Raw genomic sequence first — 21,550 nt, forward strand, 5'->3', positions numbered from 1 at the left:
TACAGTTTCCTTTTTTAATGCAAGGATTGGCTAGCAGCTGGAGATTCAGTTGCCTGAACTACCTCAGCTTTTGCCTTGAAGAAAGATTACATAACATATCCAGCTTATATGTTAAAAACTTCCAGCACTAATACTTTTGGCCATGTGTGATATGTTTAAGAAACAAAGGGAATTCTCTTTATAAAGAGTGATATATGATCAACTACCACCGAGGACATTATTGGTGCTATTACACAAATTATATATATATATATATATATATATATATATATATATATATATATATATATATATATATATATATATATATATATATATATTAACTTTAAGATAAATTATACTGTTGAGACCAGGACATTTGGTAATTTTGTATATAATGATGGAAGTTTAAAGAGAAAAAAATTCAAATACTGTTAGAGATGAAAAACTAATTCACAACATATACCGCTTCTCAAAGAGTGAGCTAGATCTTACCAAGGATTGTATAATTCTTCTTTAAATGTTTTATATATTTTGCTTTTGCTTTAAATAAAAACAAAATCCAAACAAGACTTTTATTTAGATAATTTTGTACTGCTTTTTACTGTATCATTTAGCTGTTCAATCTTGTACATAGGCTGTTGGTTGCTTGTTTAACATTGAAATTGAGAAATTAAAAACTTATTAATGTACAATAGGATTGGCAGCTGAGCTTGTAAGCCATTTAAAACAAATTCTCAATATTTTTAGTGATTAGGCCATGGTAAATTTCTCAAGTAAATTCTTTATTTTTAAACGGAAATTATTTTAATTGATTCATTTTCAATGAGACATTTGAAATTATCAATGAGACATTTCAAGATGGTAGAAATTGACAATTTGCCTAACATTAATTAATATTGAATTGAATAACAAATTTATTTTTAGTCTAAAACAATTTTAGCTGAAAGAATTTATTTACGTGTTTTAAGTTTTACTATTGTCCAGCTAAAGAAGTGACTTCTTATCATGAGCACCTATGGGTAATTTCTGTGAATATGAAAATATTTTATTTTTGGTCAACATTCAGGCTTAAATTAAATTATGAAGGCCTATTTAACATTTTACTAATACAGTCTTAAAAAATCGGGCATATATGTGAATTGAATTGAGCAAGTATATAAATTGAGCAAGTATGTGAATTAAATTTGAAAAAATCTTCATGCTTACTTGGTGTTTTTTTTTAAATCAAATATCCCTTGATTTTCTGGAAATAACTTTCTAGACAACTTGAAATTTTTTTTTTTTTTGCTGATCTAAGTTACCTTCCTTTGTAATATCTTGAAAAACTGATTTTAGAAGAAAAAAAAAAATTTTTAAATAACTTTTTTTCAAGATTATTCTCAAAATAAAACTTAAACAAATAAAGAAAAACAAAAATAAAAAAACACAAAAACTGCCAGAATAAAATGCCTATGTAAATCCAATTGGATATATTAGATAATTTAAACAAAATGCTTTTTGGGAACAGGTAATTTTCTTTATTTATATAAGTGGTGTTACTATGGCCATGCTTGTGTGTAGTGTTACTACGGCCAAAATTCTTAAAGTTTAACAAAGTATCAATTATTAAACTTGACAATTATTAATGTAATTTTATTGCTGCTGGAAGTTAAGATATTCAAAAATTAGTTAAAAATTAACAGTTTGAAAAAATAAGGAAAATTATGTTTATTGAGGATATTTAAATGTACAAGCATATTATTTTAAAATAAGTTTTGTAGAAAAATATGAAAGAATTTCCTCTAATTAAGTTCTTACATTTGAACTAATTTCCTAAAATGTCTGCATATCAAATTTATATCTAGATACCAGGAAAAAAATAAATAAATAAAAAAAAAAAAAAAAAAAAGAACTAAGTTTTTTTGAATTATGGTGGATAATATTTAAAAATTATCCTTCAATCCATCAATTTAATAATAAAATCACTTTGAACAAAAATGAAAAAAGAAATGATCTAAGAATAATGGATTTATATTTACACATTTTACAGAATGAAGCAAGCAGATGATTAAATCCAAAATGATCAAATTTAAAATCAAATTTAATACAAAATTTTAAGGCAAAAAACAAAACATAAAGAATAATATTAAAATAAAAATTGTTATAAAATTAAAAAAAACTGACTATTGACATTTACTATAACATTTGGTGAGATTTCTTCAACTTACTTTTTCCAGACTTTTCCTTTCATTTTCTTTCAAGATTGACTGCTCATCTTTTAATATTAAATATTGTTTTTCTTGATTTTCAAGTGTTTGTAACTGCACTAAAACGCTTTCATGATATTGCTCTTTTTGTTCTTTATCAATAAGGATAATTTCGAGATCACTTATGCATTTACTTTTCTCCTCATTTTCTTCAAGTAATTCATTGTACTTTGCTTCCAATTCATCTAACGCTGCTGTTAGTAAGTTAATCTCTTCTTCTTGTTTTTCCAACTTTTCATTTGTAACTTGGGAATTGTTTGAAATGTTTTTTTTTTCATTAGATAAGTTTACAGAATTATTGTAATTTTCAAGCTGATATTGAAGCTGACATATTTTCTCTTCATAACATTTCTTTTCTTTGATAAATAGAGAGATCTTTTCTTCATGATTTTTTTTTAATATATTTAACGAATTGTTAACAGAAGAGTCTGTTTTTTGGTCTTCTAGTTGTTGCATCAAGTATTTTGACTTCTGTTGCTGTGTATTCAACTCATGTTCAAGATCCTCCAATGTTTTCTTGCATTCCTTTAAAAAAGAATTAATTATTTAACAAGTGATAGGTCATAGTGATGGACTTAATGCAACTTTTGTAAAAAGATATTGAATATTACAACAATGTCTAACAGTTTTATGATTTTTTTTCCTGAACCATTAACTACTGTTAGTGACACAAGATACCTTTAAAAGATAGAAGATATCTTAGTTTATTAACAAAATTAAGAAAAGTTAAAATTTAGACTCTTTTTGTGGCAATATCCTAAGTTGTTGTTGTTATTATTTTTTTTTTTTTTCAAATTTAATTATTGAATTAAAATCATACTAGTCATCAATAAATTTTAACAGTTTGTTGTGAGAAATAAAAAAAAGAAAAAGAAAACCAGTTAAAATGGTCCAAGTTGCCATGCTGTAGATAAATTTTGTTAAATATCATTACTGCTAAATTTGTAGTTTGATTAATGAACTGTGTGAGAACTTTTGGCTTATTATAGCAGTTTAAGTTATAGATAAATTGAATGAATAAAAAAGTTTAATTTTTCATAGAGGACACAAAATCTTTTTTCATTTGCATATATTGTTTGAGATTATCAAAAGAAAAAATAATATAGAAAGAAAGAATATCAACCATAAACACTTTTTGAACAGTGATTTCTTTAAAAATATGGAGGGCCATTAAAGTATTAGGAGTTTAGAGAAAAGTAATCAAAATTCTTCAGCTCAAATAAGAGTTTTATGTATGATATTTTAGTTAAGTAGAATGTATCAATTGATAATATTTGTTGAAGAACTGAAGGGTACATAACAATGATAAAAATTACTGCAACATTTTTTAACAAACACATACCCTATATTAACCTTTTTTTAAACAAATTCAAAAAAGTTATAGATTTTAAACAAGTCCAAAAAAATTATAGTTAAAGTACAAAACAACAAATTGGAAATAATTACTAGTAATTAAAAGTAACACTTTGACATAAAACATCTTTTCAAATAAAAAGACCAAACCTGAATTTCGGTATTAGCAATGCATAGACGCTCCTTTAGTTTCAAATACTTTTCTCTCTCTTCTTTTCTTGCCACTCTTTCTTTTTTTAGTTCGGGACTCCAAAATTGCTTGATGCTTTTAACAGTTGAACTAAGCTTAGTATCTTTAGCTTCTATTTCTTTTTTTAAATTTAGTATCTCTTGCTGTAATTCGCTAATTTTCTGTGAATTTTGCGGAGAGGAGTTTGATAAAGAGTTACTTGAAGACAAAGAGTAACTGCCAAGTTTTTTAAGGCTTAAAGAAAATGGGTTAGGGCTCATTATGTTTTGGGGGCTTGGTTGTTCAGAACTAGAAGTTTCTTCAGATAAACTTTCATTGTTCAAACCATTTGTAGGAGCACTTTTAATTGATATATTGAATGGTTTATCAAACTTTTTACTCAATTGAAATGGTGATCGTTGATGGCTTTCAGCTATAACTTTTTTGTCATCCATCTTAAATCTTTCTTAAATTGATAAATACTAATTAATAATACTACAAAGCAAAAAAAATACATCAACAACTAAATATAAAACACGCACATATGTATGCATGTATGTATGTATGTATGTATGTATGTATGTATGTATGTATGTATGTATGTATGTATGTATGTATGTATGTATGTATGTATGTATGTATGTATGTATGTATGTATGTATGTATGTATGTATGTATGTATGTATGTATGTATGTATATGTAAACTTGCTCTTTGATTAACTGTTATAAAATTTATTTCATAGAGTTTAAAGCTAAGACCAAAAAAAAAATAATACTTAAATTATAATTAGAAAAATATTGAGTTGAACAAAGATAAAAAAATTTTTTTTTCAGCTTAAAGTTAAAAAAAGCATGCTATAAAATCCCAAACAAATTTTGTTTAAAATTTATGTCTGAAAGAGATTTTTATTATTTTTTTAAAAATCAACATTCTTAGTTACTCATAAAATAAATAGTGACACATTAGAAGCCTTTATAATAGTTCTGGTCTGTAATTCTTAAATAAACATTAGTTAAATGAATGAAGAAAAAAAATAAAAAGCATTGTCAAAAATTTAAAAAATTGATTTGCAGAAATTTAACCTTAGTTTGTAATACATACACCCATATATATATTTATATACATAAATATATCATATACATTATAATTTATACCTGCTACAAATATTTTTGAAATTATCTTTTATATATATATATTAAAAAGTTAGATTCGTTTTACACAGCTATAGATTGCAACATTCAAAATTTTATTGTTTATCTAGCTTATACCAAAAACTACTTTAAATAGTTAAACATGAAATATTAGTCAGAAATAAAATTTTAAAACTCATTTTTATGATCAAAACAGGTAACATAATATAAAAAAAGATTTTATTTGTTCCTTTTTCTAACAAACTGGTTCTTGCTCTAGTGAGGTTTTTTGTAATTAACTTAAATATTAGACAAAATTCTTAGATTGACAATGTAAGAGTATTGAACCAGTTTAATTCTATTTTTTACCAAACCAAATGAACATTACACAAAAATTTTTCTTGACTTAGTAAATTCCTTGTTTGATTTTAAAGCCTGAGGTTTATTTTTCAGATAATGTAACTACATAATAGATTTATAGATGCTCCTCAAAGTTATTTTTATGAACAACAATTCTGACTTATTAAGATTTAAACTTTTTTTTTCAAATTTTTGTGCAAAATTAATGAGTTGGATTCTTTCAAATTAAAGTTTCATTAAACTTTAATGTAATAATAATAATAATAATAATAAACTTTTGGATATTGCATAATGCTAGTATAGTAGCTTTTTAATGTAAAAAAACTTTTCAAAACATTTGGGTATTAAACTAAGAAAAATCAGCCACCTACCTATTAACTGAGAATTAAAAATATTTATATACCACCAATTTGGGCAAGTTAAATTACTGTTGTTTTATTTTATGCCGGATAAATTAATCTAGGTAGATTTTACCTATAGCTGCACCTTATCCTTAATCAGGATAATATAAAAATGTTTTTCAAAATATCATAGTTTAAATCGACCACATTTCTATTGTCCATTATTAAGATGAAACGGAATGCTAAGTTCATACCCTTCATTGTTTATAACAAACATTCCAGCCGCATAAACATTTGATGGACCGGATAACGGAACCGGATAAGTAGCTCGTAAATCTGATTTGTTAAAACTGCAACAACTGATTAAGTTGAAACGACTTTTATTTAAGGTTCAATCATACAGCTACAACTACTCGTTATCTTATTTTTTTCTTGCTCTGAATTTTCAAAATCTATATCCTCAATATCTGCAGCAGTTTATCACAACCTGAAAAATGTTCTTTTTTTTATACAGCTTAAATGCAGCATCGAGGTTTCTATTTTAACAAAAACAAAACAAGGTATTACAAGATCATTAAATAAATTTGACATGAAAACTGCAGCAAGATGCCCCAAAGTGTTAACTCCAAATCTGAACTGTTAACCATTACTAGTGTTTTATTGAAAACAAATAAAAGTTTGTCTTCAACTATATGAACAAAAAAACAAAAGCTATTTATTCAATTATAAGTAAACGGCAATCAATCGCGAATAAGTACAAAGAGGAAAGTACGATAAATTACACAAAATTTGTATGATACGCCCTTCTAGAACATGTAAGTAAAACCAGTGCAAATACTTTACTTTTAAAATAGAAGATAAAAAGTGAATGGAAAAGTGCGGGATAAGTTGAATTTAATTTAATTTAATTTTTTGGCAACCTCGAATATGAGTGCAGCTAGGAACAACAAGAAATGAGAGCACTAATCTGAGTTTTAATATATAGAGGTTTTCAGTAGTTTTCACACTTCATCTCTGATGTTTGTTTCTCGCAATTTCTACCCAGAGATTGTGGTAGTTTAAAAGAACGGAATTTTGCAAATAACTTTCTAAGATTTAAGAAAATAACACCATAATGCTTTGAATTGTTATAAATTTTTAATTTTGAAAAGATCTCGGTAATTTAGGTCTTAGATATATTTCTTAGTACAAAATCTTTTGACGACTTTTCAAGTGTTATGTATTATTCTGTGAATTAGCCAATAATAATCTAAAAGTTTTTGAATGCCTTTTCATTTAAATTCTTACAAAATAAAAGTAACTTTTTGATTTATTTGATAAAATTAAAATTTTGATTATCCTTTTTCTTTACCTACTTCCACAGAGGATTCCCTAATCTTTCTTTCAGTAGGTTTACATAGTGTAACTTACAATACTGAAGTGTTAATCAAAATTTTTTTATATAGACGGCAAGAACAGTACTCATAAGTGAAGTAGTCATCATAAAACTTGTTTTTTCCTCGTTTAACCATTATTCAAATAAACAGTCTTGAAAAAAAGCAGAAGAGAAGAGAAAATAAAAAATAAAAAGCGATTATCAACATTGAGCAACGATTAGAGCATTGGGTCTCATTTTAAGAAAGTTAATTTATTATTTGTGGCTCTCCACCAGAACTTCAACTTACAATAGTTACTAGAGCTTCGTCATGTCAACTTAATTTTTTTTTTGGAACTGAATTATCATCTATAAACCATGTAATTTAGTTTCGAGGATATTTATAAGTATATACAAATAATCTTTCGTTAAAACCACGGTGCTTATATTTATCATGAATTTTACAATAAAAAATTCGCGCAATTAAAGTACTTTCTTGAGTTGTCCTAACCATATTCTTTAATCATCTTCTTTAATCAACTTCTTTAACCATCTTCTTTAACCATATTCTTTAATCATTCTTGAGAGTGGCAATGAAGAATTTTCACCAAAAGTTTTATGAACCGATAAACCACGGAAACTTTTCGATGGAGGTTTTACTTGACGATATTTGTCACCCAGTGACAGGGCCACCGAGAGCCGTCAAGCCGCCCGTGTCAAAACCTTTTTTGGCGCCTTTAGATTTCGCTTCATATATATACTTAGCATAGAAGCAAAAAAGTACATTATGCCTTTATAGCTACTTTAACTTTATTTCATTTATTTCACAATTCCTAATTTAAATAAAATTTTCGAGCTTTTTTCGAGGCAAAATTATAAATTACTTCATCATATTACAATCATATCGCGAGATCATTTTCAATAGACAACATTATAAGATTTGAAAGTCGCTTTTGTCCCATGGTGGCTCTGAAATGGTTTTTTATAATCTTAAGTTTACTAAAAGATCTTTCACCCTCTGAAACGGATATTGGCATTGTGTGAAAAATGATTAATTTCGAAAATATTCGTAAATTGCTTCGAAAATAATATATATATATATATATATATATATATATATATATATATATATATATATATATATATATATATATATATATATATATAGAGATGGGAATCAAACCCTTTTTTTAAAGTTCGGGTTTGGTTCGGTTCGGTTATATCTAATGTTCGAGTTCGGTTCGGTTCGGTCTTAAGCACAGCTCGGGTTCGGTTCGGTTCGGTATCAACACAACTGTTTTTTTATTAGTTACACAGCTTTACATTTGCAATGATAAAACAAAAATAAATTAAAGTTATGTTAAGTAGTTAAATCATTGCAAATAATTTGAAATAATTTGCAATGCTTTTATACTGCAAGTTCAAAAGTTCAAAAAACAATGCAGTTGCTAATAGCTGCAGTTAAAGTGTACAAAACATTAGAGCAGTAACTTTCTGAACACATATAATGGCAGCTCAAGTATCCTACTGTCAAAATTTTAGCTTAGTTTTTAAAGAAATAATAACTTATGCTTTAAATAACTTTGATATAAACAAATTATTTAGACAGAAATTTAAAAAAATAAAATATATTTTAAAAGTAATTATAACTTACTAAAATTACTAACTCATTTTCTCCCAACACTTAAAATGAGAGATAGAGCAAAATAATTCTAAACTCGCGGTATGTTACAAATTAGGTTATGTATTGTTATGTATTATGTTATGTATTGTAGTGATGTGCGAATTGCAAAATTTTCACTTTTTCAAACGAATTTGGCTTGGTTAGGGTAAGGACAGTTGGTTTAATTTGGTTCGTTCCCAACAGTTTTAAAGTTCGGGTTCGGTTCGGTTCTGTCGTAAATAAGGTTCTAGTTCGGTTCGTTCGGTTCGGGTTCGGTTCGTTTCCCATCTCTAATATATACGTTAAGAGTTGAAAAATATTTACTATTACTTTGTAAATTCTGAATAGAATTATTTCTAAATTTTATTCACAGTTTGTTATTGCTAATTATCAACGTTTATGTTTTTTTTACTTTAATCTGATGAATGCGAAAATCTCAAGGGACATTTTTAATTTAACAGCGTATAGAGTGCGAAATCAATGATGAGTTCATATTTTAAAATTTTTTGAGGAATTAAAAATAATGATATAACGCGAGTAATATATACATTTCAATTATGGCATTTTAAGATTAAAAAAACTATTTTTATTTTACTTCGGCATCTGGCGCCCCATCGACATCTGCCGCCCGGGACAAACTGTCCCTTTGGCCCCCCCCCTCTCGGCGGCCCTGCCCAGTGGTCTACAGTAAACAACACTGGTGGATACAAACAAGCAACATTTTTATTGAATCGCTTTTTGTAAACACGATATTGTTCAAGATAGTTCTTACATCAAATTTTTGAATATCTAGAGTATTCGAATAACTAGCAACAATTTTGTAATTGATGTCCTTAAATCGATAATCGAGCGAATCAGCCTAAAACAACTGTTCTAACTCAGTTATTTTTGACTTGGTTTTTTTAATCTTGTGATCCACAAAACCGTTTATAAAAAGTGTGTTACTCTGAAAAATCAGTATTCCGAAGAAAAAATTTAAAGAAAAAAAATCAAAATATTCATTTTTAATGTTTAACTGGTTATATATATTAGGAAGCTAATACATAATTTTTAGCATTTTTTCAATTAACTTGGGCTTAGATGCTAGAAAAACTTAGTTTTATGGGGCCGTATTTTTTTCTCTTGATGTTCTAGCGTTCATCGTTGTTTGCACAATGCAAAAAATTGGTGTTAAAATATATTACTACTTGTCCGTTTAAAAAAACTGGAAAAGTTATCAGGTGAGCATCCGTATTTTGTGATTTTTTCGAAAGGCTTTTTTTAACATCAACATAAAAAAAATTCATAGTGTGTTTTGATATATTTTTTTTTTTACATTCCAGATCAGCCTTTATCTTTGAGACAATCAAAACAAAAATGGTGTGATAAAACTCTTCCATACATATGGGTTTAAATTTTTTTTTTGAAGTAAGCAAGCCCATAAGTAGAAAAGTTGGATTTCAATCCAATTCCAATGGATTGAAATCCAACTTTTCTACTTATGGGTTTGCTTACTAACTAACAAGAAGTTCAATTTATAAAAAAATTATTATTTAAAAAAATTGATTTTTTTAGATACACTTGTACCTAAAGAGTCTTAAACTAAGGTCACTCATGTGACATATTTGAAAAAACGCGCAATACGTAGCCTTATTATATTTTTAAAAATTTTAAGTTTTTTAAATAAGTTCTTTTTACTAAAAACTTAACTTTCTGAGTTCTTGATTATAAATAGAAGCCATTTTATTTCCAAAACTGAAGATCTAGTAATGCAGTTTTAAGAAAGCTGAAACCAAAACAAGCCTATCATTGACAAACGATAGATTCTTTAATATCATTAGTAAAGTAGTTTAGTGAAGTATTTGGAGAGTTGAAATTTTAATGTATTCCAAAAACGTTTGTGCAACAGGTATGAATAAACTTTGGGTTTGCTTTGACGTGGACTTTGACTGCTTGACAATCCTAAAACATCTCGAAGTTGGAACACAGAGAACGCATTTTTTTCTTTTAGAGTTTTTTCTGATATCCTTCTTTTATTTTCCGAAAATGTTTATGTTTAATGTTTTACTTTTTGATACTTTATATTTTACATTTTTTTTCGAAACTGCGGAAACTCTGTTTTTCTTTAATTTTTTATGTAAGGTTTTTTTTTTTTTTTTTTTTTTTTTCCAAGATTAAATTAAGCTTTAAACAGGTTTAACCCATTTTGAACACGTTAGAAAATACTTTAACAGTGATGAGAGCGAACTAATTTTGTTTTGACGCAATTAAATTTGTTTGATTTGTGCGGCGCGTTTATAGCAATTTGCAATTTGCAAATTCCACAATTGGTGCATCTGTTTCGCACTTACCCCAGTTCTCTCTACCATAGCAATTTGTAACAGTAAACAAAAAGAAAAAAAAAAAGAAAAAAGTGATATAAAAATAAGCCTGTCTATAACACCTTTTTTTTCTTCTTGTGAACAGAAAGTCTAATTGCGTAACGATTTTTTATGAAAATTGTTTTAAATTCAATTGGTTTAGTTTGACCATAACACGTTTATAAAAAGTTAATTATTGTAAAAATAATCGTCATGTGTATGTACTGCGTTTGTAATTAATTGTATTATTCTCAAAATTAAAAACTTTAAGGTTCTATTCGCTGTTTAAGATAAATTATTTAGAAATTTAAAAAATTATTTAAAAAATTTTACTTAGCAAATGCTCAATAATGTTGTAATCTGCGTTACGTTTTTACGTATTACAACTGCTGCATTTGTTTATTTATTTTTCATTCTTTATGGGAACAGCTTAAGATACTTAATCTAGGCATTGGCTAGAAACAGGTCTTAAAAGTTTGGGCAATTTTTACAGGCGTTGACACATTTGTTGTTGATTAACCTAACATGTTTTTGGTAAATATTTATTATTTATTATTTATGTTAAATAAAACACCGAAATGCGTATTCAACCGTGGCATCTACATATTATTTAAGCTAATAACAAACCCATCTTGAAAGAGTTTGAATGTAGTTGAGTATGATGGGTAACAACCGTTTAATGGTAAATCAAGTATTCAGACAAACGTTTGTACAACGGTGAATAACAGCTAAAGTTCTCGGCAAATTAAATTTAATAAAATTTGAAAATAAAGCAAGTAATTATTTGAATGACTCTGGTAAAATTAAAGGTACGAATTGTTGCTGTAGTATATTTATATAAAGATTTTAAATTTTGTTTTTGTATAAATCAATGCACCTTTTGATTTCAAGTTTATGTTTTTAAAATAAATTGAAAAACAATATTTAAACAAAAATAAAAGTAAAAACAGAAATTTGACGTTTATTAAAAACAGAAAAAAATGATGTGCAGCAAAAAATTTAGGGGAAATGATTTAATTCAGCAGATTTTTTTAAGAGCTTCACTTTTACTGATAAGCTACTTAATCAGATGAAATTGTACTTAAATATGTCAAACTATATTTATTTTAATATCACGTCACCTGAAAACCAGAAGGTTTCCTTGAGTTTTTTTAGCGAAAAAATCACCAAAAAATCATAAACGAGTTATGTGCTTAACAATATTAAAAAAGGTTTGTTTTATGCTATAGCAAAGGGGAAAGTTTATTTGGCGGTACTTAGTTAAAATACCACAGAGAGATGTGATCAAGTTTGTAAATGAATTTTCTAAACTCCTTAATTAATTAAAATGAAATTCCAAACTTAAATTATTCCTTTTGTAATAAAAAAAAGATTTTTTTTATATATATGAATTAGATACATATATAAATTAAGTATATATATATATATATATATATATACACACACACACAGTATGCGACAAAATTATTCCTACCCTATTGTAAAATATCGTAGAAGCAACAAAACAAAAACGAAGTTGGTTTAAAGAATTTTAATAGTTATGAAAAAAATTTTAACAACTGTTAATAATGTGTAATGTTTGTAAAATTAAATATTTTTTCTATGAAAAATGAAAAACCGTGATATTAGGAAGCGTTTTATTAACTTTATCCGAGTTTTTTTGTTTTGTAGTTAATTTATATTTACTATAAAGTCCATGGGCATCGATTATTGGTTGCAAGCAACAAAGAATACTATCAATTAGGTTTTGTAACTAATTTTGAGCAATATAATGACAAGCCGCCTCCAAAGCTAAAAACAAATTTTATTTGTTGGTACAGTACTTATCCCGATTAACTTTGTCATCCAAATAATTCCACAAATTTTCAATTTAGCAGGCCAATCCAACAATTTTATTTCAGTTTATTTAAAATATACTTTGACAATCTTACAGGTATATTTTCAATCTTTGTCTTGTTGGAAGACAAATTGATCCAGCAATCCTAATATATTGACGTAGAGCATAACTTTTTTTCATAAAGTATTAATATATCCAACTCCTATTCAGTTTTCTTCAATTTTTTAGTTACACTGGAGTTACCAACTCCATTATAAATGAAGCAGCCACAAACAAGTACACTACAATCTCTATTTTTGATAGTTGCTTTTGCAGTTTTTTTTGTCCAAGGGTTTTCCTTTTCTTTTCCATACATTTGGTCCTTTTTTGGGATTCTTTAGTTCGAATTTACTTTTATGAGACCATAAAACTAATTTCCAAAAATCTTGTGGCTTTGAAAAGTACTTTTTTTGCGAAGACTAGACGTTTTTTTTTACTTTTTCTTGAGAAGAAAGGTTTTTTTTGGATGCCGGGACTTATAAAACCTTGCAGAGCGAAGTCTACATTGTGTTGATCGTTCAGAAACGTTTATGTTTAGTTCCTCTTTAATAGCTTTTGCAGAAAAAACAGGCTCTCGCTTCTCATACAATAAGTTTCCAGCAAGCACACAACGTTGAAACAACTTTGAAGTAACGTTGACCAACGTCGATCAACGTTATTTCAACGTTGAGTGCTTGCTGGTTTAATGTTCTCATACAATAAATTAATGTTCTCAATGTGTTGTTTTTGGTGGCCTAAACATGGTTTATTTTGGACACTTTCAGTTTTTTAATATATTATTGATTGTACTGATGCCTTGCTTTTATTCTATTTTTCAACAATTTTTCTATATCTAAGCCAATTTCATAATCATCAACAATCATTTGCCGTACCTCAACACTAATTACAGGTCTTGGATAGCTTTTCAGATAAAACAAAAGAAGTAATTGTTAAAATATTATAAACTTTTTTCTGTGGTGTAGAAAAAAAATGAAATTACTCACCAACAAAAACAATAAAAAAATAAACTTTCAGCACTCAATAAATCAATAGGTATGAATACTTAATGTCGTATATAAAATTGGACTTTTAATGTTATATTCGAAATATGACCAAACATAATAACTTAATATCACTATTTATGAACACAGAATTATTCTTTAATATCATGTTTACACATATTTAATTTTTTTATAGAAATAAAGAATAAACACGTTAGAGTATCAAAGTAAGTTTTAATAATATGCTCTCTCTCTCTCTATTTCTCTCTCTCTCTCTCTCTCTCTCTCTCTCTCTATATATATATATATATATATATATATATATATATATATAGTATACTGTATGTATGCATGTATGTATGCATACACATATATATATATATATATGTATATACATACATGCATACATACAGTCTCTCTAATTCGAATTTTATGGGGAAAAATAAAAGTACGGATTAGAGAGATTTTCTAATTATAGAAAGAGTTAACTTTTCTTAAACGCATTTCACGGTGACTTTACATTTTATCGATTTATGGAGGTTTTCGAATTAGAGAGATTGTACTGTTTATATATAAACTTGAATACCACATGTGAAAGAGAGACAGCTTTGCTTGAAATATTAAATTTATAATTTTAAATATTTACAAAAAAGTTTTTTTCAAAAAATTTACAAAACACATCTCTTTCAAAAAAAAAAAAGGATTTCATTTTAACAAAATTTTAATTTTGATCATGATAATGATTATGACCATCATGATCTGTTCTTACATTGAAGAGAATCAAAATAATCAGGTGTATTGGTAAAAAATGTTAACGATCCGTATATCGCAAATTTTTCCATTGATTTACACAGCTACTCTTTGTACAAGTTTAATGGCTAGCAACACAGACTTCATAAGCACTACTAATATACACAGTTAAAAGTTAAACATATCGTATAAAAGTTAATAAATTTAAGTTTTAGAAGCAGGATTTCTAAATGTTTGTTTATGTAGTGTTATATTTCGCAAATGTTGTATTACATTTATCTTTTTTAAATTTAAACTTGAATAAAGATGTGGCTATCAAAAATAAAAAAAAAGTACGCGAAGATAACATTTTCAACAAATGCAGCTAAATCTTATGTATTTCTGTGTGGTAAAACCTGTGAAACCTAGAGTTAGTTTTTTATTATCACTCACAGACCCCCCCCCCCCCCCACACACACACACACACAGACACAGACACACAGACACACACACAGACACACACGAGCACACAGACACACACACAGTATCTGTGAGAGAATTCTATTTAAACGAGGGGCAAATAGACTAAATGAAAAGTGAAACAATTAGCTGATACTGAACTTTCGTTTAATTAAAGATTTTACTTAATTTAACACATCATGGTTTTAAATTATAAGCTCACTATACATATAGCAAAAATTGTTAGGGAAGTTTTTACAACCTCAGTTAGCCATATTTACAACCCTGGTTAGCCATATTTAGAGCACATGAATAAAAAGCTGAAAAATGAAGCTATGTTGAACAAAGAAAACAAACAGCTGTAGGTGAAGAAGAAATAGACGTTAGGGAAAAAAAGAAGAAGTTCTGAAGTTGCCATTTATTCAACGACCAATCGAATTTCATTTATTCCACGACCAATCGAATTTCATTTATTCAACGACCAATCGAATTTCATTTGGTTTTACTGTATGCCTTAGTATATTAAAAAAAAAAAGAAATTTCTTTACATTCATTATACTCTATTGTGATCCAAGGCCCTTTGATATTTTTACAACTCTAAATGTTCTACATGTTTTATGCAGACTTTATGGTGAAGCTGTTTTAATTTTTTTTTAAATCTTCTCCGTGCAGCGCAGAATTTTTCAAAAATAAAAGAAGATAGAAGCAAATAAAAAGCTGATATCAAATTTTGAAGGTAGGCATTTATCTCCTTTTTTCGCCAATATTGTTGCAGCTAAAGTTTACTGATTTGTATTTATTGGGCTTTTTGACTTATCCTCTTAGTTTCATGTGGTGAGTTTAAAGTAGATTGGTTAACACGGCTTGTTTATTTTAAAAATAAATAGTAGGCCGGGTGAATAAAAATGAGCAATTGCTTTTACTCAGTAATTGGTCAGCTTTACGTGAATTAAAACTTCAGCAGTTTTCCTCATATTTTTATTCAAGTAAAGGTAAGCAATTTACTCAGTAATTGCTCAATTTTACGTGAATAAAAACTTAAGGAAAATTGTTGAAGTTTCTATTCACGTAAAGCTGACCAATTACTGAGTAAAAGCAATTGCTCATTTTTATTCACCCGGCCTGATATTTAGATAAACCTTTAAAAACACTGCGTCAATGCCTAATTTGAAATACTATCTTGAGACGCTTCTTATTGATCAAAAAATGATTAACTGTAGCGCATGTTTACAGTAAATCATATTTTTGATTTCCCTACTGAATCATATTTGTTTAATGTCAAAGAAACTTTCTAACAAACTTATTTTTCGATTTTTCACAAAGTTTAGAATCAAAATAAGTTTCTTTCAGCTTCTTTTAATATTGCAAGTAGTTTTCGCTTTTTTCCTAAAGTATTTTGAACTTGTTCACTTATAAAGCTGAAGATTTTTTTTGAGAATAAAGCTCTACTATATTGATCTCTGCGTTGACAGGTGTAGAGTCTCAGATGCTGATTCTATTGATATTCTTTTTGATATGTTTGAAGAAAATATTTTTGAGCTTCGTTAATCTTTTTCAAACTCTAAATTTTTGCTTTTTCTGCAGCTAATATTGCAAGTAGCATTTGTCGCTACGAAGCATGTTTTTCAAAAAGAAAGCCTACATTTAAAATACAATAGCATCTTTAGCAATGTATTATTAGACAAGTGATTGTGTTAAAGAATGTGAAGTGGTTTTTTAAGTTTACAACCTTTTTGTCTGGGAACCGTCTATGTGAGCTATGTAATTGTGGAAAATTTTTTTCATTTCCTTTTTTTATTTTCTTTCACAAAAAAAAAAAAGAATGATCTTTCGGTTTCTAGTAAGGAATCCTAATAATGTAAAAATCATCCGGTTCAAAATCCAAAGCTTCTTATTGGATTCCAAGGTCGACAATTGGTCGAGATATTTTTACTTTAAGTATCAAATAACATACTTTTCCACTATAAACTAAAGTGCGCAGTCTGTTTTTTTGCTGAACATTATATCTGAATGTTTGGTCATAAACTATTGCCACGCACCAAACGATTCGGAATATCAAATTTCAATTTGAACATTTATTTTAAAATTTAAAATAAAATGAAAGCAATCTTTAATAGGTTTATGTGGAATTTGTAGTGGTTTATGATTGAATATTGCGAGTTTATATTGAAAAAAGATTTTTAGAACATTCGAATTAAGAAATTTCGTTCGACAAAATGGAATTAAAAATAAAAAAAAAGTTGAAAAATAATTTACTTTAGGATTTGTTTGTAGTGCTTAGAAGTAAAAAAAGAAGAAAAAAAGGAGTTTAAAACCACTAAAATGAATACTGAAGTATGTATAAATATTAAAATGACACTAAAAAATTATAATTTACTTTAAACAAAAAGCTTGCTGTAAACTAAAAAAGTTATTGCTGCAAGGGTAAATCTTCTAAACAAGTTTTAGCCCCAAGTGAACTCATAAACCTTAGCTCCCTTACATCTAATTTAATCCTATGTAATGGTATATCCAACGGAGGCACACGCTCTTGCGGTACTAACGTGTAAAAAAAAAGCTTAATCAAAGTACAATCATAATATGTGTATTTGTTAAAATGGCTGCGCTGAGTATATTAAAAATCATCCAATCAAGAAACATAAACATATATTGAATTTAAATACAGACTTAAATATAATGGATTTAAATACTCAAAAAAAAAAAAATGCAGCAAACATGGGTTTAGGGACTCATTCTGTTAATAAAATAATAAAAGATATTTACCGAAATGATCTGGCAGATGTAAGTTAAGGGTAATGTAAAATATTTACTCAAAGTTTTCTTCATTTGTTTAGGAATGGTAGTTGTAAAGAAACAGAACTTAACCTGGAAGATTGGACATGAACGATCAAATTTAGGAAGCAAAGCAGGTTTAATGCCTATTCCACCTTTTGGAATCCTTCGGCGCATTGATGTATGTGAACTTCACCCAGGTACTCCATCAAATAAGGATGAAAAGACACCATCAGAGCCAATAAATCAATCGTATCTCCAAAGATTTTCTGCAGATAAACAGCAAGTTTTATCACACTTACCTGGCCTAAATCCGGACTGTGCGCATGTTGAAAAACATCAAATGAAAGTTTTCCGTACAATTAGACCAACAACAGACGAGTACTTGCAGCTGTGCAGACAGGGTGTAAGGGTGGCAGATTTGTTAAAGCATAAAGAGTTCACTCCGAAAGAGGAAAATCCTAAACCAAAAACTTCACGTATTATAAACGATGACGCCGAAGTTCCGATGATTGAGCAAATACGAATGAAGCGCCAAGGGGACCAAAATCTTAAATTGAGACCCGATATTCTTCCAGTGGAGGTGGAAAATAAAGCAAAGTTGTATTTTGCATTCAATCGCACCAAAGGTACAATTACTCGAGTAATCGCCACTCAGCCGCGCTCATTTAGATATTAAATTATTGTGTGTGAATTATTGTGTATAATCTACATTGTAAATAAAAATCACAAAACAAAGTCGATATGACATGCAAAGATACTCAAGTAATCACCACTCAGCCGCGCTCATTAAGTTTTGAATTGTCGTGTAAGATAAGCACCATGATAAGAATCACAAATAATAGTCTATATGACATGCTACTTTTATCTCAACTTAAAATCGCCAGCCAAAAAAATAATTTCTACTGAAAATTGAAAATTTCAACCAAATATTTTTTAGTGAAAGATAATGAAAAGTTAAAAGAAATTTGAGAAATAGTTCAATACAGTAACAAACCTTTCGCTGTTGCTTTATTATATTCGCTTATGTCCAAATAATATTACTATTATAAATAAATGTTTACTAGTTATATATAAATGTTATACATACCAATGAACATATATTTGTACTATAATTGAATCGTAATCTGCAAAAACTACAGTTGTCACGAAATTAATGTACCTTCACGTACCGCGTAATCATGTATTTAATGATAATGTCAGGTACTAAGGTGCATGTGTTATTTTTGCAGAATATTATAGATATCGCAAATGAGGAGCATTTTTTGCAATAAAATGAATTAGTAAAAAAAAAATTGCGACATGTGGTTTTTGCGGTGGAACATGATTTAATTACATAATAATTTTACAGAGTATTTATATTTACAATGCAACAATAAAATTTTCTTTACCAAAAGATAATTAATTTTTTTTTTGTAAAATAAATAATGTTAATGTATTTAGTTTGTTTTTTTGTAATCAGCTTTTTTTTTATGAAAATCGAGAGTGAAAAGTGTAAAATAAGCAATTTTTAAGGTTTTTTTTCAAATTGTAAACATATTTCTTAATATAACTGTAAATTAAATGTTAATTATATTGAATACCCAGAAATCGTGTGTACAATTATGTATTTTATTTTTTTGAGAAAAAATATTTTATTTATAGATATGTTCATCAAAGTTTGGTTTAATTTTACATTAAGATGTTTCTAGATAAATTTTTTACGTGCTAATTCTGAAAATCACTTCAGTTTTTGTCTAGATATCATGGTTGCAGAGAAAAGCTATATGCAGTGTGTTCCAGTTGACTCCGACACACAGTGAGTCGAAATTCAAAAAAATTGGCAACCTCAAAAAAAAAAAAAAAAGGGAATAAAAATTGCTAGGAACAAATAAATTGTATTAAAATGAAACTAATGCACCAGAAAAGTGAAACTAATTGCTTTTTGGTTAATTTTTAAGGATTTGCCAACTTTTGCTCCACTTCCTTAGACACATTTTATTAACTTTTTATTGCGAAACTCGGGCACAAAATGCTCACTTTAGTGTCACTCTTTTAAGGTTGGTATGGCTAAAAACAGTTCAAAATTCAATTTGAAGGCATATATTTAAGATATTTGGTAACTGTAAACAAAGTTTTTGACACTGCATATTTATTTTATATGTCATTCCTAACATCTTAAAAAAAGTGCCCCATATTGATTTTTTTTTTTCTTTAATCATGAGTTCGGTTGAAAAACTAAGAGATTCCACAAGATTCCATGGTAGTTTTAACATTTTCCCATTGATAGGTATATATGAAAGCAGAAAAAAAAATCAGTTGCCCACACATGCTCCAATTCAATACACAACCTTTTAAAAAAGTTGAATGTAAAATTTTAGTACTAATTATTTTTCGCACAATTTTCACACTACATTAGAACTACTGAGGTAATTTGTCACAACTTAAAACAAATCTTAGTGTTATTATAAAAGCTCGCAAGACAAATGTTATTATATTATCACTTCCGTCTCACTGCACGCACAAACTGCAACCACTTGATGTTTCATTTTTTAAAAGCCTCAAAATATTCTATGATCAAGAAGTTGGTACTTGGCTTCGTCACCATCCAGGTCGTCCTGTAACTGAATTAGAGGTTAGTGAATTATTTGGAATAGCTAATAGGAAAGCTGCAGCTGTTCAAAATTGTCAGTCAGGGTTTAAAAAATGTGGAATATATCCATTTGATAGAAATGTGTTTACTGAAGAAGACTTTGCTGCAGCTAAGGCTACTGATCACTTGTATGTTGTATCAAAAATTTCAAAACCAAATATTACCTCTGAAATGCACCCTACTCTCGACAATGGGTTAGACTCTGCTAAAGATTTAGATCATATTGATTTTATCACTGAATGTGTAATTGCTTCTTAGAAGGGTAAATCATTTTAAATGATGCATTATTTTTACTATCTTCCACCATTTATTTAAAACACAAATGTAATTTTTTTAAAATCAAGCAAAATAATAACTTATCTGTTGTTTTATTACCCTAAAAAAAGTTTCTTAAAAAAATTGTTCAAATTTTTTATAATTTACATGTTGTCTAATTTTATTCACCTTTTTTAGTTAAATATTTTTATTTAGAATCTGTTTCACCAAACTCATCATTTACACTTCAGAAGTCGTTAGAATTAGCCACCTCTGATGAAACCTCACAACCTCATGGTGTTACATTCGGATCACTAGCTAGACTTGACATAAAAATAAAAAACAAACAGGTATAAAAAGGAGGGTAAATCATGCTGAAAAAATTACTGGATCACCATATAAATCTCAGCTAGAGGAATCCTTAACTTTGAAATATAAGAACAGGCAGCCACGTAAAAAGTGCATTAAAGAAAATATATCTACACATAAAAGACGTGTTTGAATAATCTTGATGCTAAAAGTGCGATTAATAAACAACTTTGTGCAATGTGTCAATACAGTTATCGGGATCCTGTCGATCCATACTTAAAGGATAATTGGGATAAATGCCATAAATGCTGTAGATGGTGGCATGAAACATGTGCTGCTATATGTGGTGTTTATGCTAAAAAAGTATTTACTTGTGATGACTGTATGAAACACTGATTCTTTAAGCTGTTTTTTAACTTTCTTAAATAAATCTCTTTTTATAAAGTTTTCTTTGTATTTTATTTTTTTATGTTTAACTATTGTAGTTATGTAAAATATTATTTTATGAACTACTTATGAGCTTATAAACATGAATTCTTATTTAAACAAAGTTTAGAAATAATCATCGAAATCATAGAAATTAGTAATCATTTTATTTA

At 27.7% G+C, this 21,550-nt stretch overlaps 2 protein-coding genes, 1 long non-coding RNA gene and 1 pseudogene across 10 annotated transcripts in view; 2 read left to right on the plus strand and 2 right to left on the minus strand.

Moving 5' to 3' along the window:
• LOC149892434 (uncharacterized) overlaps positions 1–21,550 on the minus strand; it is a 335,617-nt gene that overhangs the window by 7,360 nt on the left and 306,707 nt on the right. Inside the window, exons 1-3 of one of the 2 annotated variants that reach the window (XM_090077375.1) lie at positions 5,614–5,845; positions 3,732–4,216; positions 2,190–2,753 (exon numbers count right to left, since the gene is read on the minus strand). In XM_090077375.1, coding sequence (XP_089933501.1) covers positions 2,190–2,753; positions 3,732–4,205 — 1,038 coding nt within the window. In that variant the 5' untranslated portion in view covers positions 4,206–4,216; positions 5,614–5,845. Of the gene's footprint in view, positions 1–2,189; positions 2,754–3,731; positions 4,246–5,613; positions 5,846–21,550 lie in introns of those variants that run through there. The other variant, XM_090077374.1, reaches the window with a different exon arrangement.
• On the plus strand, positions 11,353–19,357 carry LOC145200101 (uncharacterized). Of its 6 annotated transcripts, none has more exons than XM_090079277.1 (4): positions 11,356–11,473; positions 13,992–14,022; positions 15,656–15,719; positions 17,818–19,357. In XM_090079277.1, the coding sequence occupies exon 4, from the start codon at positions 17,820–17,822 to the stop codon at positions 18,432–18,434; it is 615 nt and encodes a 204-aa protein (XP_089935403.1). In that variant the 5' UTR covers positions 11,356–11,473; positions 13,992–14,022; positions 15,656–15,719; positions 17,818–17,819; the 3' UTR covers positions 18,435–19,357. The 6 variants fall into 6 exon arrangements, with proteins under 6 accessions (XP_089935405.1, XP_089935403.1, XP_089935402.1 ...); XM_090079276.1 differs by lacking the exon at positions 11,356–11,473 and adding an exon at positions 11,552–11,748; XM_090079279.1 differs by lacking the exon at positions 15,656–15,719 and having other exon boundaries at positions 11,353–11,473.
• LOC149892435 (uncharacterized) lies at positions 15,506–17,222 on the minus strand. Its single transcript, XR_016449949.1, has 2 exons — positions 16,101–17,222; positions 15,506–15,846 (listed from the first exon to the last, which is right to left on the minus strand). It is a non-coding gene; the product is annotated as an uncharacterized LOC149892435 (long non-coding RNA).
• LOC149892436 (uncharacterized) lies at positions 20,200–21,465 on the plus strand (annotated as a pseudogene). Its single transcript, XR_016449948.1, has 2 exons — positions 20,200–20,649; positions 20,859–21,465. The product of XR_016449948.1 is annotated as an uncharacterized LOC149892436 (transcript).

This window comes from Hydra viridissima, unplaced genomic scaffold (genome assembly GCF_058129835.1).
Source record: "Hydra viridissima isolate aposymbiotic clone 2 unplaced genomic scaffold, HvirCarnegie_v1 scaffold_2, whole genome shotgun sequence".
In the NCBI taxonomy this organism is placed as follows: Eukaryota; Metazoa; Cnidaria; class Hydrozoa; order Anthoathecata; family Hydridae; genus Hydra; species Hydra viridissima.